We start from the raw sequence: 13,672 nt of genomic DNA, 5'->3' as shown, positions 1-13,672 counted from the left end.
TCACCAAGTAGTTGTCGTAACCAACATGTCTCGGCAACAACGTTGGCAACGACACGGTACTCGGCCTCAGCACTCGAGCGGGAGACGGTGGGCTGCCGCTTAGAGGACCATGAGATGAGAGAGTCACCGAAGAAGACACAATATCCCGACGTAGATCGTCGAGTGTCGGGGCATCCGGCCCAATCCGCATCAGTGTAAGCAAGGAGCTCAGTGGAGGTGGAGGCGCAAAGACCAAGACCGAATGTCGGTGTGCCACGAATGTACCGGAGAATGCGCTTGACCAAAGACCAGTGAACACCACGAGGCGAGTGCATGTGCAGGCAAACCTGCTGCACGGCGAACTGAATGTCTGGTCGGGTGAGCGTGAGGTACTGAAGAGCACCAACAATACTGCGGTAGAGGGCGGCATCCGTGGCAGGTTGTCCAGCAGTGGCAGAGAGCTTCGGCTTGGCCTCGGCAGGAGTAGCAGCAGGTTTGCAATCGGTCATACCAGCACGATCCAAGAGATCAAGAGCATACTGTCCTTGATGAAGAAAAAACCCGGAAGTGTCACGTCGCACATTGATGCCGAGGAAGAAGTGCAGAGCGCCCAAGTCCTTAAGCCGAAACTCAGAACCAAGACGACCGATGATGTCGCGAAGTAAGTCCGCCCGAGAGGCGGTGATGACAATATCGTCAACATATAGAAGAAGCATGGCGACATGATCAGCTCGATGAAGCACAAACAGTGACGTGTCGGAGGTGGCGCTGCGAAAACCGAGAGCAGTGAGGAATGCTGCAATGCGTTGATACCACGCACGGGGCGCCTGCTTCAGACCGTAGAGAGACCGTGAGAGCAGGCAAACATCATCAGGCCGAGAGGGATCGACAAAACCAGTAGGTTGCTGACAGAGAACACACTCCTGAAGATGACCATAAAGGAAAGCGTTGTTGATGTCAAGCTGATGAACATGCCAGTGACGAGATGCGGCAAGTTGAAGAACAACACGAATCGTGGCGGGGTTGACAACCGGGGAGAAGGTCTCCGAGAAATCAACACCGGCACGTTGTGCAAAACCGCGAACAACCCAGCGGGCCTTGTACCTGTCCAGAGAGCCATCGGGAAGAAGCTTATGCCGAAAAACCCACTTGCCGGTGATAATGTTAGCACCAGGGGGGCGAGGAACCAACGTCCAGGTCCGGTTGGCGACGAGAGCATCATACTCAGCACGCATAGCCGCTAGCCAATGCGGATCACTCAGTGCAGAACGCACCGAGCGCGGTACTGGAGAGATGACCGTGACGCTGAGATTGTGGTAGCGAGGGTTCGGCTGATGGATCCCGGCTTTAGCACGCGTCACCATGGAATGATGAGGCGGCGGAGGCGGGGGCCGAGCCCGGCGTCGAGGCGGAGGCACAACCACGGAAGAGGACGAAGGCGTGGCCGCAGGAGAAACCACTGGTGAGGCAGCGGTCGAGGCCTCAACCGAGACCGCAGACGGCGGCGTCAAGACCGCGGGCGAGGCCGCGGGTGGAGAAGAGGAGTCCGCGGGGACGACCGCGGGTGACGGCAACAGGACCGCGGGCGAGGCCGCGGGTGGCGAAGATGACGCCGCGGCGAGACGGACGAGGCGGCAGGCGAGGCCGCAGGCGACGCGGGGGCGGGCAAGGCCGCCTCCAACGTGGGTGCGGGCGAAGCAGGAGAAGGCCCGGCCGAGACGCCTCCTGCGCCAGGCCAGCGAGGGTGGGCGCCGAGACCCGGGGGGGTGAGGCCAGCTCCGCTGAGCCGACCAGACCAGAGGGAGCCGAAGCCTGGAGGGGCAAGGCCGGCTCCGCCTGAGCCGACAAAGGAGGCCCCGCCGAAGGACCCGTCGGAGGTGCACGGGGTCGTGGCGGAGGAAGCGCAAGGGCTCCACGAGGCCGTCGGGGGAGATCATCCGAAGACGGAGTTGTTGTCGGGGTAGCCTGCTCAAAGGGAAAAACAACCTCATCAAAGTAAACATGCCGTGAGACAAACACGCGACGAGAGACCGGGTCATAGCAGCGAAATCCTTTGGTGTTTGGTTGATAGCCGAGAAAGACACAAGCGAGAGACCGAGGCGCAAGCTTATGTGGGGCGGTGGCGGTGATGTTGGGGTAACACAAGCAACCAAAGACATGAAGATCGTCATAGGATGGGGGAGCCCCGAACAGAAGATGATGAGGTGTATAGCTCCATCGCGGTTTGCATGGTCGGATGTTAAGAAGGAGAGTGGCGGTGGCAAGAGCATCGGGCCAAAACCGGGCGGGCATGTGTGCATGGAAAAGGAGCGCACGAACACTCTCATTGAGGGTGCGAAGAACACGTTCGGCGCGACAGTTTTATTGGGAGGTGTATGGACATGTAAGGCGGAAAACAGTGCCATGAGTGGAGAGAAGACGTCCGGTGATGGATCTGACGACAATGACTACTGGGAGTCGCTGTTGAGCGACGCGGAGCTGGACGAGGTGGAGGAGATCGCCCTACGCATCGCACGGCGCCGTTCACCGGCTGGACCGGGGTGGAACGAGCGAAAGCTCTGGTTCCGCGCCGTCCCCCACCGCCCGACGGCGTAGTGCTGGCGACGTCGCGGGCACCTGCCGTCCTCTGCACTGCTCCGGGTGCTGCGCGCCCCTCTCCATCAGCTCTACCAACTCCGGAGGGTGTCACTGGCCACCACTGGGTCCTCGTGCCAGCGCCGGCGCTGGCGCACACGAGGACGCATGAATTTGAGGTGCGGGCGGCATGCTACGAGGTCCAATGGGCGAGGGAGAGGACGGCGGTGGGGGAGGCGTTGTCTGCACGCCGAGCAAGGAGTAGGAACACGCGGCCGGACGATGACTGACAACATCTCCTCCGATGATTCAGACCTCACCGACGGCTCCAGCTCCGACGGCAACATCGCTCCGGCCGTCGATGCCTACAAGGAGGGGTGTAGCCACATGGGCGAGGACAAGGGGAAGGAGGCGGTGAGGAAATGGGGATTTCCTCCACCCTTCTCGGTCTGTCCATTTTATCTAGTTATTTTTTTATGTTTAGTTAGTACTGTGCGGCGATGATCGAACACTTGTTCTTTTGGTTCTCCAATGACTCCTAGTATGTAAATTATGTTAGAATTACGTCCGTTTGTTGGCAGTTTGTTAATCTACGTAGTTCTATGTCTTACGTTGCATGGATATGGGGGTTTGGATATGAGGGTGACGGCTGTGGAGACAGTAAAATTTGGGGTGACTGGACGTGTCCACGGATGTTTGAGGATCCAGATTAGCCGCTCGTGGATGTTGATGCTTTATAGATAAATTATTAGACCACGCATGGGTAGTAGCAAACAGTACCGTGGTAGGTACTACTGTAGTAAATAGGCGTAGGTCTGCAGCTGGGTTACACGAAGCGCGGTGTGCCTTCAAGAAAAAGTTGAGGTCGGCCTGACTATAGCAAAGGAGTACTACTACCGTGGTAGGTACTGTAGTAAATATGCAAAGCTACGCACCTCTCCTCCCTTCTTTACTAGCACTCCGTTCTCCATCAGCTACATCCAAAACCAAAGGCACACCGTGAGCAGCTACAGCCATCACCAAAGGCACAAGCGCGTGCTGGAGGTCTGTTTGCTCGGTAAGTTCTCGAACAGTTGATGGATCTACTCTAGTTGCCTAGTTGGTATGCTTTTTTGTGTTGTTGTTGGCTTGTTGCTGTTGTGTTCTACTGGATCTGGCTAGTAGCTTTTTCTTTTTGTGTTGTTGTTTTGTAAATCGGTGGATCTACCACAAAAAAGTGTGAAAGTCAGAAAGCCTCGTCCCAATCCCCGTCCCAAACACCCTAGAACCACGCAGGAGAAATTTCTTGATCCCAAAGGCCACCACCGCCCCGCCGCGTGCCATTTGTCCGTCCCCCCCCCCCCCCCCCCCCCCACACTGGTCCCATGGTGCGCCCCACGCCACGCGGCCCGTCGTAACCGCCGCGCCTTGCCCTCCTCCGTGAGGATGATGCTGCACCACCGCTGCCCGTCCATTATATCCCACCTTGGGAGGTGGTTCTCCCGGCCGGCGGGATCCTTCTCCCTGCCGGCTTTCCGGCTCTCACTGTCCGCTACCCACTCACTTTCCTCAGTTCCTGCTCCGCCGGCTGTGTGGAAATGTCGGCAACGGCGGAACACTGTCCGACTCCGATCCTGAACTCGGGCAGTGGGACAGGGAAGAGTGCGCCCTCGAGGAGGCGCCGCGTTGAACATCCCTTGGCTTTAGCACGCGAGCTATGAGGAAGGAAGAGGGCCAATGCGAAGATCTTCGCGGAGCTACATGCAGAGATTGCTGCCGAGGAGGCTACGGAGAGGAAGGAGGTGAACGCCGCCATCGAACCCTTCCTGACGTCAACACGCTCCGACTATACCGAGCAGAAGAGGGAGATTGAAAAAATGGCCTTGGCCGAGGTATATGCGGAGATTGCCGCCGAAGAGCAGGTCGTCGTGATTTCTAACAGTGACTAAGAAGAAGTTTATCTCCAGTCTAGGTTTAGTTATGTATGGTCCTGGTCTAGTTTATGTATAATGACGTGATGTTTATGTTTCGTTAGGCATGTTTGTGTGAACAAGCTGTCGGATTATGTAATGTGTGATGTTTGTGTTCCGAATTTAGCACAAAAATATTTATTTTTGCGAACTAAGTTTCGGGGATGGATTATGTAGCAAATTAGTAAGTTTTAGGGACGTGTTTTTGACGACCAACTTTTTGGATGGATTAGAGTTGCTCTAATATAGTACTACCATCCATTTTGGATGGAATATAGTATCTTCATCCATTTTAAGAATCATGTATCTACATCCCCATGAACGGTTCTAAGAAAAATCCTCATGCACTAGTATGAAGAACTATTTAGAAATCAATCCAGCCCTCAGTTATAGGACTCCCAACATGCACGTATATGTAACTAGATTTGTGTTGCAGGAGGATATGCTTTTGCACGTATTAAATGCATGTATCACTTCTTGTTGTTACAGCATGGATCTACAACGACGTCAGCAACTAGCAGCAATTGATCCTGTTCCTGCTCCAACGGACGCCGAACTCGACGAGCGCGCAACACTATTAAAGATCAAACCCACATGTTGTGATGGCTGGATTTGTCTGATCTGTCGACGTCTAAACGAACCCAAGGACAATCTTCTTTGTAAGATTCCTCCTTTCAAGTGTGCTACTCGCAACTGCAAGGGCCAGGTTACATTTCGTTCCTTACCATTTACATCTAGTTTAGTGGAAGTTGTTTCACAGTGGACATCTATTTTTCCTTTTTGCAGTGCCCAGGGACTGCCGGAATGAACATTAATGACTGTGAAGTAAATGGAGTGAGAACCAATTTTGCGATTAGAGATCAAGGCCCGAACCGTAAGTCTAAAATCTTAACACATCTAGGACTAGTGTACTACTACTACACATGACATCTCTTTTCTACATTCGAAGGAGGATCTATTCCCACCCTTCTTAACGGGTAGTTGTTGGTTAATGGGTCACCAAATTAATTCAATCACAAGGCTGAATAATATTTGATTATTTGTTTGTACAATACATGAATAATGCATGCACGCAACAATCTCCAATAATATTCTAGGGGGGAGGCGGTGCCTGTATAACATTGATTGGTTGCTGACGTGTATAGTATTTTATTTAATTCTGCTGGCGTGCATAGTAAGTTACACGTGTATACACTCATATTCTGAGGGCATGCTTCATCAACCTGACTATATATCTATGTTTAGCATGAGAAATAATACGATACCTCTTCTTGCGAAGGAGTGCAGTAGTAAATTAATACTTCTGCTTGTGGGAGAGTATGAATACCATTCTTTTTTGAATTAGCAAGTACTCTCACCGTTTCTTTTTAGTTTGCATATAAAATTTGGTCAAAGTCAAGCTTTGTAAAGTTTGACTAACTTTATATTAAAAAATACCAACATTCACTATATGAAATCAATATTATTAGATGCATCATGAAATGTATTTTCATACTATGTAGTTTTAGTATTGTAGATGTTCATATTTTTTGATATATATTTGCTCAAACTTTGCATACTTTGACTTCAAACAAATTTTATATGTGGAGTAAAAAGAAACGGAGGGAGTATATACTGCTTGTGGATTATATACTTCTTTCTACATGAGTGGGTATATACATACTACTTTTTTCATGAGAACATTATTTGGGGGTATTTACTGCTTGGATTACATACAATATTTTTGTGGACAGTATATAGTTATTTATTTTGCAATAGATAAAAAGTACATATTTTCTTTTGCATAAGCGAGTATATACTTATCTGTTGCAGCCTACACAGATTTTACGCATCTCTTATTGTGTGATGTACATATTACGCTTTAGAGAGAGAGAGAGAGAGAGAGAGAGAGAGGGTCTAGGGGGTCTTCAAGGGGGTGCTTCATTCTTCATAATAGATAGTGCCCTGTGCACTGCTGCGGAACCGTATTATTAAAACAAATGGATAAAGAAGCGCTTAAAAACAAACAAAACCGATGCAAAAAATGCAAGTGTGATTTCGGTTTACATCTGAAAAACAATAAAACCTACAAAGCATGTGAAAAAGAGATGCTTTCAATTGAACTTAACACAATGGCATGATTTCACAATATACTGTGAAACATGAAATTTGTATTTTTGCTCCCAGCGACCAACACATATAGTGTCCGCCTAAGTGAGTATGTTTGTATCTTTTTGTAGGTGAACCTGTAGGAATTCATTTGCAGAGTGATTTTTTTATGAATTTTGTGAAGGGTTTGTACAAAGTTAAATGTAAAATAGGTTAGCAGCAAGTACTAGCTTGTAACGACAAACTCATGCTAAGATTGGTGTTTTGTACTTTTGTTGAACCTTTATAATAGCTCTGTAATTAAAAAAAAGGCAAAATAAATGCAATTCATCTTTTGACTTATCACCTTTTAACGAAAGACTTTAACTACAATTTTGTAACACGTTATGAAATCGAAATAACAATGCAGAAAAGAATGCATGTGTTGCAAACCATCTCAGCATATCAAAATTAGTCGGTTTCGAATGCACATTTCAGAATATTATATCCAGTTGTACAGCATTACAAACTTGATTTAACACTATCTCCATTTCATTTTTTTAAGTTTTAGCATTGTCCTAAGTCAAACTTAGGTTTGACCGTGTATACAGAAAAAAATATAGTAATTTCTACAACATCAAATATATATAATATGAAAATATTTTTTTATGATTAATCAAATGAAACTAATTGTGTGTTTTACTTGTTGGTATATCTTTTAATAAATTTGGTCAAACCTAGAACTCCAATATTTTGATAAGGATGGAGTATGTATGAGAGAGAGAGAGAGAGAGAGAGAGAGAGAGAGATTAAAAAAACAGACATAGAGTGATACGTTTCATTGAGCAGAGAGAGCGCCCTTTACTGACGGGATCGTCTTAATGCTTGAGGAGATGTCGGATGTTTCACCACTTATTAGGGTAAATATTACTGCTGTGACTAAAATTGGGCCTTTTGAAATATTTCCTATCTTAGAACAAATCATGTCATACAAGCCGAGTTCTAGGTTATACGATATGCGTTCTCAAATGAAGAGATACTCAGCTCTTTGGTTTAAAATACAAGCACATAATATGAATTTAAGCATTTTTTATTAAACTCAATTGATAAACAACTCTAAGATTTTGCAATGACTACACAAAATGAAGAAAAAATATGTATGATAGCAAAGTAGAAAAGTATTCATGCATGATTTGGACTTCTGAGTTTGAAGGAATCAAAAAGTGGAGCTCAGAATACTTCTGAGTCATGAATACTTCTGAGTTTTTGCCATGGTTGATGAGGCCATGGTAATGCTCGTCATATTACCTCAATCAGTTCATCACCATTGGTACACACCATTCTGGAGTTACATGCATGACTCAATATGAGATATCCCATCAACCATGGCACAAATCACAAATAGATCACATCGGATATGATTTTTTTATGCTTATTGAATATGATAATAGAATAAGTAGATAAAACCAGTCAGCGAATATGATTTCCTTGATAAAGAGAAAAGAAATGCTTTAATTACCCAGGAAACAAACATACAAAATTAGAGGTCAAAACAAAGAAAAGGTTACAAAATGAAGTATATAGGTAAACTGAGAAGCATGAATGTGGTTCATCTTCCATAAATATCTAAAATAATGATGTCTTTGATTTGAACATCACAAAAATCGAAATAAAAGCTGTATTGAAAATTGCTCTAAACCAAAAGTTGTTCTTTTTCTGGTATGAACAATACTTTTGAAGTGCTCTAGCCATCTAACTCCTCGGGTTTTTCCATTGAAGCAAACCACATATCACCATAGCAGGGTTCACACATTGAAGTTCAATAGAATCATGCGACCAACAATTTCATAACCAGGACACCAATTTTTTTTACATATATTGAAACAATAGCCGAGGCGAGGAAAACCGTTAGGGCACAACTCGGTGCAGGGGAGCACACCACCCCGGCAAGCAACACAACCAGCAGCATCTTGATCGATCCACCCACCCACAGGGTTCGTTGGGAGGATGACAGCCCGTGCAGCCAACTATGAGACCGACGCACATTGCACGCGACATGACTTGCCGAAACTACTTTCCATAGCTAAGGGTTACGAAGATTGATTGGGAACTTAGGAATGTTCTCTATGCTATCAATGTGCGAGTCAGGATTGAATGGAAACTACTTTCTCCTTAAGTTTCTTTCGTAACTGTTATTAGATCATGTAATACACACTTCACTCTAGAGCTCTGCTGGTTTAAGAAAACCAAAAATATGTTATACCAAAAAGCAAGTATCATATATGAAGCAATAGTTTTTTTTTGCATGCATTACTCTCTCTCCCTCCCCATTTGCTTTGCTTTGAATGAAACAATTACATCATCCATGGTATACGAAGTTATGAACTAAAGAAAATTATTGGCACGTGCAATTTTAAAAACACCTTGAGTAACCTCACGGGTTTGATTGCTTAATTATTTGCGGGACTGCACTGAGATTGGTGTATTCACCACTCCACCCTAGAGCTCTCCCAGGTAATTAACTAACCATGGATTGTAACAACGTAAGCTACAGACCACAGCTGAACCAAACGTGTAGACTCCTTAAAGGGCCAGCACGCTTCTAGCTAGTGCCACATGACGTAGCCGCAGGGGAGGGTAGGTTGTACTTGTGGAGTCACGGCAGGATCAAGGAGAGAGCCGTGAGTTAGCTTAGATTTGGATTGAATTGCTGACAATTTCTCGGTGAGGTGGCTAGCTTAGATTTCCTGCCCATTCTCTTGGCTATTATGTGTGGTAATACTGCAGACTGTGTGTAGTTCCTCAAAGTTTGTTGTTGAACTTTTTTTGCAGCGACCTGCGCAGCTCATGCATTAGTGGCCGCCATGGATGTTTCAATTAGAATCGAGGGAGCGCTCCGGGAGGTTACCATATGTCTGCCGCTGAATATTGTTGACCTTTTCGCAAAGTATTATCCACTCTTTCGGGAAGGTGTGGGGAATGAAGTAGAAGAAGCCGACAGGATGAGAAGAATTCCTAACTTGTTGAGGATTGCCCAGTTGCTGGGAGTTAAGTATGTGTGTGCAACGAAATGCGTCCGAACAGAAAGAGTGCTGAAGTTGAAGTCGTGGTTCCTTTTGAGCACTGCTACTACTGAAGTCGACAAGCTAGTACGTCTGATTGCTAGCGGGTTCCCCTTACTAGTTGGCATGAGAACTGGTCGCTGTTTCAAGTTGACAGCAAACAAAGAGTTATACAGGGGGCCAAACAAGGAGAAAAATCATGCCGTTTTGCTTATTGGAGTGGAAGTAAATCAGATATTTCTCACAGATGAAACAACCGGCGAGAATGGGAAGGTTCACAGGGTTCTGTTTAGGGCCAGAGATTCACATGGGGATGACGCTCACAAGTGTGCTGAACTGACAGGGTATGGTGGTGATGTGTACCTGTTGCCCGAGGATCTGGGCTCGCATGTCTTCGGGTTCCATCTGGAGATCCCAAGCTATCTGACCGTCGCTCCCTGAGTCGTAGTGTCATGAACTAACTAGGCCTGGAGCCATGTGTTTGCTTGCTACTACGTGTTTGTTGCTGAAAAAATGCTTCTATTTGTGTTTGCTGGACGAGATATATGGCGATCCTCGATGTCATTACAATGTGTACTATTGATGGCTCCTAAATTAATATTTCATTGTAGACTTTATTAACAATATTTGCAAGCGACCTGACAATTTAATATTAGATTCAAGATGTCCTTTTCTACAACAGTTCAAGGGATTTTTATCTTCCGACAGATATTGGCTCTTCTATACTATTTGTCTACTATGTATTTATGCATATTAGTTTCGTTTATCCTTCCCTTCTGAACCTTTTTTTGACAAAATATTTTAGTTTGATTGCTTCTTATTAGCTCCATGTGCATTCAGAAATTAATCTTTACTATGCGTTAACTATGAACAATGCCATATCCAGCTATGTGTTAACTATGAACAATGTCATATTATGTTAATGTTATTTAAATCATGTCTCTTTATTAACTAATTTGAAATGGGATAAATTGATAGTACACTCACCATTCATGCTTATACGTTGTTTAGCACTACATTGATGCTTGTGTTCTTGATCTGTAATTCAGTGGTGTGGTGAAGCTGGCCGCTCCTGCACAATGACATTTCCTGCCTTCTTAACTATGAACAATGACTATTATGTTAATGCTATTTTAATCCGTGTCTCTTTATTTTCGAGTAAAATGGGATGAATTGACAGCTCTAGTGCTTATACGTGCAAAACATGTTATCTGTCTATGTGTTTCTCTTTTAGGGTGACATCACTGACGCTAGGAAGAACTGCCACAATTATAGTGAGACGAACCCATTGCTTGTCCCTCTAACATATATTGCAGAGAAGAAGGCAATACATCTTGAGGATAACGATACAACCCCGAAGTCATGTCTTGATGTAGTGTCGAAATTACTCGCTAATAGCATTGACACAAGCTCAACGAAGTCGCCGTCTGAATCTGTTCGACTTCTTCAGTCTCAAATTCAAGCAGAAAGACATGCTTCAGCTCAAATCCGAGTTGAACTCCAATCTCTATGCAAGAATAATCATAAGTACATGAGGTCTATTGATGTTATGCAACTTGAGTTGGTGGATATAAGCGTCAAACAAGCGCAGTCTCATCAGGTTGCTCAGCTCCTTGCGCTGCAGCTCCTGGGCAGGGCTAACCTTTCTTGAAATGTGTTGAAGTGCTATCGGTTCTATCTATTATTTTGTCGGCGTGTTTACTTGCACTGGTGGCGACCTTTGATGTCCAATGTATGTAATCTGCTATCTGGTTGCCCTTTATTATCACTGGCGATGAACTTTGATGCCCAGTGGATGTAATATGCTGTAATTTCTTTGTTGTATAGTCTAGGTTTATTCTTCGTCATGGTGCTGCAATTTATTTATTGTATATGTTGTCGTCACTCTATGAAAGGTTGTAAGTTATGATCGGAGCACAATGGGCCAATACGTTAGGTTTATATAAAAAAATTATGGTACTAAAACTGGCCAGCCCACCAATCGCTATAAAGGGGCCGGAACATGGGCCTGCAATCATCTTGGGCCATTAGCAGGCCTAGACTTAATCTGGACCACTATTAGTTTCGGGCCATCAAAAGGCGAGTAAACTGCTTGCCTTAGTTGGGCTAGAAAATAAAATGGGCTTTTAACAGGCTGAGAAGTAGATTGGGCCTGAAATGTGCCGAACAAATCACGGGCTGATGATACGTCTCTAATGTATTTATAATTTTTTATTGTTCAATGGTATTATATTATCAATCTTGGATATTTTATATGCATTATTATGCTATTTTATATCATTTTTGGGACTGACCTATTAACCTAGTGGCAGTGCTAGTTGTTGTTTTTTCCTTGTTTTTGTCTTTACGAAAAATCAATACCAAACGGAACGAAACTCTTTGACGATTTTTCTTGGACCACAAGAAACCCTGAAATGTTCGGGAGGAGACCAGAAGAGCCACTAGTTGCGGCTTGAACCTACGTCGGTATTTCTCCAAAGAGGAAGGGATGATGCAGCACAGCAGTGGTAGGTATTTCCCTCAGATATGAAACCAAGGTTTATCGAACCAGTAGGAGAACCAAGCAACACAATGTAAAAAGCCCTTGCACACAAATAACAACTACTCACAACCCGACGTGTAAATGGGCTTGTCAATCCCTTTCGGGTAACAGCGCCAGTTATGGCAAACGGATGTGAGGAAATTGTAGTAGATTGATAGATCGAACGCCAAATAAAATAAATAAGAATAAAATACACCAAGGTATTTTGTATTTTTGGTTTAATAGATCTGAAAATAAATGCAAAGGAAAAGTAGATCGCAAAGGCAAATATATGAGAAAGAGACCCGGGGGCCGTATGTTTCGCTAGTGGCTTCTCTCGAGAAAAATAGCAAACGGTGGGTGAAAATTACTGTTGGCCAATTGATAGAACTTCAAATAATCATGACGATATCCAAGCAATGATCATTATATAGGCATCACGTCCAAGATTAGTAGACCGACTCCTGCCTGCATCTACTACTATTACTCCACACATCGACCGGTATCTAGCATGCATCTAGTGTATTAAGTTCATGGAGAAACAGAGTAATGCAATAAAAACGATGACATGATGTAGACAAGATCTATCTATGTAGAGATATACCTCATCGTTTTATCCTTAGTAGAACCAATACATACGTGTCGGTTCCCCTTCTGTCACTGGGATCAAGCACCGTAAGATCGAACCCACTACAAAGCACCTCTTCCCATTGCAAGGTAAATAGATCAAGTTGGCCAAACAAAACCCAAATATCGGAGAAGAAATGCGAGGCTATAAGCAATCATGCATAAAAGAGATCAAAGAAACTCAAATACTTTCATGGATATAAAAAGATATAACTGATCATAAACTCAAAGTTCATCAGATCCCAACAAACACACCGCAAAAAGAGTTACATCATATGGATCTCCAAGAGACCATTGTATTTAGAATTCAGCGAGAGAGAGGAACCCATCTAGCTACTAACTACGGACCCGAAGGTCTACAAAGAACTACTCACGCATCATCGGAGAGGCACCAATGGAGGTGGTGAACCCCATCTGTGATGGTGTCTAGATTGGATCTGGTGGTTCTGGACTCTGCGACGGCTGGAATTGATTTTTGTCGACTCCCCTAGGGTTTTGGGAATATTGGGGTATTTATAGAGCAAAGAGGCGGTCCGGGGGGCACCCGAGGTGGGCACAACCCACACGGGCGTGCCTGGGCCTCCTGGCGCGCCCTGGTGGGTTGTGCTCTCCTCGGAGCACCCCCAGGTGCAGCCAGGACCCATTATGTGTCTTCTGGTAAAAATAAATCTGCATGAAGTTTCGTTGCATTTGGACTCCGTCTGATATTGATTTCCTGCGATGTAAAAAACATGCAGAAAATAGCAACTGGCACTTGGCACTATGTCAATAGGTTAGTACCAAAAAATGATATAAAATGATTATAAAACATCCAAGATTAATAATATAACAGCATGGAACAATAAAAAATTATAGATACGTGGGAGATGTATCAACATGCCCAAGTTTAACTC

The 13,672-nt window shown here is 44.9% G+C and overlaps 1 protein-coding gene across 1 annotated transcript; it reads left to right on the top strand.

Moving 5' to 3' along the window:
• The first annotated feature begins 3,454 nt into the window (after nucleotides 1-3,454).
• On the top strand, nucleotides 3,455-10,352 carry LOC123124101 (uncharacterized). The gene is made up of 4 exons (XM_044544802.1): nucleotides 3,455-3,610; nucleotides 4,992-5,208; nucleotides 5,289-5,376; nucleotides 9,402-10,352. The coding sequence occupies exons 2-4, from the start codon at nucleotides 4,993-4,995 to the stop codon at nucleotides 10,070-10,072; spliced, it is 975 nt and encodes a 324-aa protein (XP_044400737.1). The 5' UTR covers nucleotides 3,455-3,610; nucleotide 4,992; the 3' UTR covers nucleotides 10,073-10,352.
• The last annotated feature ends 3,320 nt before the right edge of the window (nucleotides 10,353-13,672 follow it).

The sequence above is a fragment of the Triticum aestivum genome, chromosome 5D (genome assembly GCF_018294505.1).
Source record: "Triticum aestivum cultivar Chinese Spring chromosome 5D, IWGSC CS RefSeq v2.1, whole genome shotgun sequence".
Taxonomy (NCBI): Eukaryota; Viridiplantae; Streptophyta; class Magnoliopsida; order Poales; family Poaceae; genus Triticum; species Triticum aestivum.
The sequence above is the reverse complement of the archived record's forward strand: the minus strand, read 5'-3'. Positions and strand labels throughout refer to the sequence as shown.